The sequence below is a fragment of the Austrofundulus limnaeus genome, unplaced genomic scaffold (genome assembly GCF_001266775.1).
Source record: "Austrofundulus limnaeus strain Quisiro unplaced genomic scaffold, Austrofundulus_limnaeus-1.0 Scaffold2183, whole genome shotgun sequence".
NCBI lineage: Eukaryota > Metazoa > Chordata > Actinopteri > Cyprinodontiformes > Rivulidae > Austrofundulus > Austrofundulus limnaeus.
In genome coordinates, this window is record NW_013954585.1 from 1637 (window position 1) to 6971 (window position 5335).

Below are 5335 nucleotides of genomic sequence, written 5' to 3' on the forward strand. Positions count from 1 at the left end.
AGATAGATAGATAGATAGATAGATAGATAGATAGATAGATAGATAGATAGATAGATAGATTAGATAGATTAGATAGGGGAAATTACATGGTGGTCTATAGCTGTCATTCATACAACAATAAAAAGAAGGCCCATCAGATTTAAGAAAAATAAATATCTTATCTAAATATATTATATGAATTTAGACAAAAAAATAAATTACAGTAGGGTAGCACGGTTGCTCAGTTGGTGGCGCTCAAAATCCACTCTCGGGGACTTTTCTGGATAGAGTTTGCATGTTCTCTCCGTGCATGTGTGGGTTTTCTCTGGGTACTCCRGCTTCCTCCCACACACCAAAAACATGACTGTTAGGTTAATTGGTAACTCTAAATTGTCCCCAGGTGAGAGTGAATGGTTGTTTGTCTCTGTGATGGACGTGTGACCTGTCATGGGTGTACCCCACCCCTCACACCCTGAAAGGAAGAAGCAGGCGTAAATAACAGATGGATAAATAACAGTACAATTTTTTTTACCACGTTTATCTATTATGCTTTTGCAAGAAACTGTCAGCATGACTTTAATTATGGGATGCTCCATTTTTCTGACGCTTGTCTGTGTTTTTTTCAGAGGTTGAGCAGATCGAGGCCATTGCAAAGTTTGACTATGTTGGTCGAACACCCAGGGAGTTGTCCTTCAAGAAGGGAGCCTCTCTGCTTCTGTATCACCGGGCGTCGGAGGACTGGTGGGAGGGCCGACATAACGGCGTCGATGGCCTCATCCCGCATCAATATATTGTAGTACAAGACCTGTACGTGACAGTCGTGTGAAGAAAAAGTTGTTTCTGTTTGTTCAAGCTGAGCTCATTGGGCTGTGTCTGCTCTYTCAGGGACGATGCCTTCTCAGATAACCTCAGCCAGAAAGCTGACAGCGAGGCGAGCAGTGGGCCGCTGCTCGAAGGCAAAGGCTCATCGAAAAACGACATTCCGTCACCGTGCGAGCAGTCACCAGATTACAACTTTGGAGGAGTCATGGGGAGGTGGAAGCAATTAAGAAAAAACAGCTTTTCAAGTTTTGACAGTTGTTAACCTGGAGGAGTTTTTCTGATCCGTTTGTTTTCATCCCTCTCTGCAGGGTTAGGTTACGATCGGATGGAGCCGCCATCCCACGCCATCGGAGCGGGGCCGAGACCCACAGTCCGACCAGAGTGGCCGACACCCCGCCACGGGCGGCTGCCTGTCCGAGTAGTCCCCACAAGATGTCCATCAGCAAGGGTCGCATGGAGAGCCCCGAGAAAAGAAGGCTTGGTACTTTTGGTAGTGCGGGCAGCATTAACTACCCRGACAGGAAAGCGTATCCCGAGGGCCACCCACTGAGACCTGTAACAGGGGCCACACGCCACAGCAGCCTGGGAGACCACAAAACGCTGGAGRCTGAAGCTTTAGCAGAGGTAAGAGTTCCTCCCTAATGCAGGGATGTCAAACTCGTTGGCACCAAGTGCCACATGAGCATTATTGTTTCCCTCAAAGGTCAGTTGTAAGAAACTTTGATGTCTCGTGTTTAACTTCAACTAAACGTCAAGTTCCTTTTCTYATTCCTACAGCTGAGCACCGCTAACAAACAATAMCTKWGCTCTGCCTGGTATTTCCTGCATACAAACAGCRTTTCAACATGTCCTCTTATAAACACTTAAAAGTACTACATGTACGACTGACTAAATGTGAAATATATTATACAAAAATACTATTAAAAATAAAAGTAAAATAGTTTTACGCACTGTTGAGTTGTGGTGAGGAGCTGCCATCTTGAATTCTCAACTTTGCCACTTTCTTGCAGGGAATTCCCACTGAAGGGGCATTCTAGTTTAAATTGATGACCAGTACGACTGGGCAGCAGCAAACATCGCCTGTGAAAATGCAGTGAAATGGAGATTTTACGTGGTGAATTGTGCCATCTTATTTTGAACCTTGTAAACCTGCATTTAGTGGAGGGATGCTGTCATTTTGTGGGTCAAATAATCAAAAGGTATTATGGGAGATGTAGTTTGTGGTCATTGCTGGATTTAAAGCAGCAAACACATATTAAAAGACATTAATATACCTTTGAATCTCGTGAGCCAATAACCACTTAAATGTCTGACAGCGTATTAGTTTATTTGTTTCCTTAATGTCAGGGATATAAACTGAGAACATGGGTTCATTTATTAAAAAGTAACCACTCTCAGCTGCCWCCACACTGTAGGAAAAATATGCGTTGTTCAAAATGGTATGTTCGAATAAACAGGAATCCAACTGGATTTCTTGTCAAAACTTTATTTTCAATCTTCTGACTCCAGTCAGGTCTACAGTAYAGCACACAGGCCTCAGCGTAAAACCTTGAGCTAAATCAAAACAAAACACTGGAGCCCTGCTCTAAAGCAGAGACTCTGCCACACACTGACCACTTCTTTTACTATAATCATGAATTGATCTTATAGTGTACATCTCTTCCTGGTTACACCCCAGGAGGTGTTACCTTTTACGTCAGACATCAGAACATAACTCATTTTTGTTTAGACTAAAGAAAGAACACATGATGACACACACCAACAATTTGTCTGTTTTAATTTTACAGGCTGAAATGATCAGAAAATATAAAATAAAATACTGAATCTAATATTCAATTAATCAGCTACAAAATTTACTTAAACTCTGAGCTCAATATTATTAGAATTGACTGAGTTTTAGCTCTTTTTGTGCTTCCTAAAATCAATTGGYTGTGGCGGCCATTTTGACTTGGGTTGATTTTTTTAAAGTTAATCATTTGTAGATTATTACTTTCTGAGGGTGTCATTAAACTYCAACTAGTAATTCATGAAACATTGTTCATCTTTCGTAGGGCAGTGGGTGACACCGACTGTACTGTCCTGTTGTTCTCCTCTCCCCAGGATATAGAGAAGACCATGACGACTGCACTCCATGAGCTGCGCGAGCTGGAGCGGCAGAACACCGTCAAACAGGCTCCTGACGTGGTCCTGGACACCCTGGAGCCCATGAAGAACCCCGTTAGCTCCGAGCCGGGCAGCCCTCTTCACACCATCATGATCCGTGACCCCGACGCGGCGATGCGCCGCAGCAGCAGCTCYACCTCGGAGATGATGACCACCTTCAAGCCCGCCCTCTCTGCCCGCATGGCRGGCGCTCAGCTGCGTCCTCCGTCCATGAGGTCGGCGCGGCCCTCTCCGACGCAGCACCGCTCAAGCAGCTCCAGCTCCTCGGGGGTGGGCAGCCCCGCCGTGACGCCCACCGAAAAGATGTTTCCCGGTAACAACGCGGCTTCGGGCTCCAACATGAACGTCTCCGGTGACGGCGGGGAGAAATCTGGGAGCATGTAGCAACGAAACGGCTCTGCTGCTCCGGTGAAGACGAAGGCAAGCAGCTGATAAGGTTTCTGTTCAGGAATATCTATGTTAGCATGGTGACAGAGCAGCAGGGGAAGCTTTAAACTTGACTAAATGTGTACTTGTATTTGCAGTAATACCTCAGCTCGAACAGAAATTTGTGGCCATGTTCCTCTCACAGAGACACATCAAATTACAGTGAAGCAATACCTGTGGRAAAAAAAGATATGGTTCCCGCTGATGATACAAAGTCCAGTCTGAGCCACTTCATGTAAACTGGTGTAGGCATTCAGGCTAAAATACCACCTCTTCTCACCGTGTAGGGCACAAGCCTTACTGCTGTAAATACAGACCTACTTGAAGTCACCACGCATTTTTAAAAAAAAAAATCATACTCAGCAAAGCTACAAACCTGGTGACATTTGTTTCTGCATGAAGGGATCCGAAAAAATAAGGGGAAATGCTAAAAATGATGAGAAAATTGTCAAATCTTTCCAAAATCACGTTGGCTCAATTTTTAAATTGGCATGTGTGTGGCAGCGCTACAGTGATGAAGCATCTTGGCATGAAGAGGACTGCTCATCATCTGCCTCGCTAATCCAAAACAAACCATCCATGAGCACCGTGCATGGTTGCACAGCAGGGCAGATCCTAACGCTCCTGTTTCCATGTTTCCTTTTCATGCKCTGTGAATGAAGTCTCCRAAGTCTAAACTCACCAACAARTATAGGAATCATGTTGGAAGCTTGTACATAAAACATAGCTAGCTAACTGTGGTTCAGGTCGTGTACAGGTWAATGCAGATAATCATGAATGATTGATCTGAGTTGCACGTGTAAAGACAATAAACCACATTTTTTAAATATCATTTACAGTAGATTCAAAACATGACAGTAAAACTCGCTTTGTACGTAGAACGCATTTGGTTAACAGTACTGTAGAGAAAAAAACGACTGAATAAATGTGCTTTTTAATGTCCTGAGTGTCTTCAGTTTGGATCGTCTTTACAGCTCGAGTGATTCATGTTCAAATCTGATTTGGGTGATGTTTTATTTTATTTTATTTTAGGCTCAAAAGCAATAGTGTATCCTKTTAAAGGTTCTCCTTCAAACATAAAATGCTGTTCTCATCCAGAGTATGGCACTTTAGTGTGAGCTTAACTTTTGTGACAGACTGTTATCAGACTGGTCTCCTTACTTTCTGCCTTTTTTCTTGTCATTGCTATTATTCAGTCATACTCAGAGTGTCCATTCCTCCTTCACTGCTGGGCACAATATTTTAGTGTTTTGCATTTGTTGGACCGCTTGACTTCTGACAGTTTTACTCTGTGTGATACAAATCAGGTCACAGTCGCTGAATGTGGTGCCTTGCTTTGGTGAAATGATTCATTCAACTTGAACTCAAAACTGTCCTAAAGTTTTACGGGGTTGAGACTATTGCTGTGTGCAGCAGTTCTTGCAGTGCTGCTAGTAAACAAGAACTGCTTAATTTAAAAAAGTAAAAAAATAAAAATAAAAACAAAGTTAAGGCAGGAGTTTTAATTTCATGAAGTAGGTTTCTGTGAAAAGAATATTTATTATCTAACTTATTGTAGAGAACTGTTTGAATGGCTTCAGTTTGGAGAAATGGAGTTTAGATAGACGAATAAATACTTAACTGATTCCCAACTCAAGGCCCGCAGGCCAAATCTGGCCCTCGTTAGCATTTTACATGGCCCCAAAGGTAATACTTTAAATATCGAATAGTTTTATGGTTTTTCTTTTTGTTACTGGATTTAGTACATTTTTTTCAAGACAGCAGGCCAACTTTCAAGCCAAGAAATAAAATTWGAATTTTTAGTAGTCTTTGGTTTTGTTGTGGAAAGAGGAAGAAAATTAAAGCCTAATTATTGGATTTTTAGTGAGGGTTTTCTTTTCTTTTCTTTTTTTAACTAGATTTGCTGGATTGTGATTAAATGTATATWTAAGATATATTTATTTTA

General features: G+C 42.3%; 1 protein-coding gene across 1 annotated transcript; it reads left to right on the forward strand.

Moving 5' to 3' along the window:
* Positions 1-605: 605 nt before the first annotated feature.
* LOC106537219 (SLIT-ROBO Rho GTPase-activating protein 3) lies at positions 606-4336 on the forward strand (the record flags this gene model as incomplete). Its single annotated transcript, XM_014034601.1, is given in 4 exon segments — positions 606-786; positions 865-1014; positions 1110-1425; positions 2902-4336. Coding segments are annotated over 4 exon segments (1094 nt in total), but the record flags the coding sequence as incomplete, so codon positions are not given.
* Positions 4337-5335: the final 999 nt, after the last annotated feature.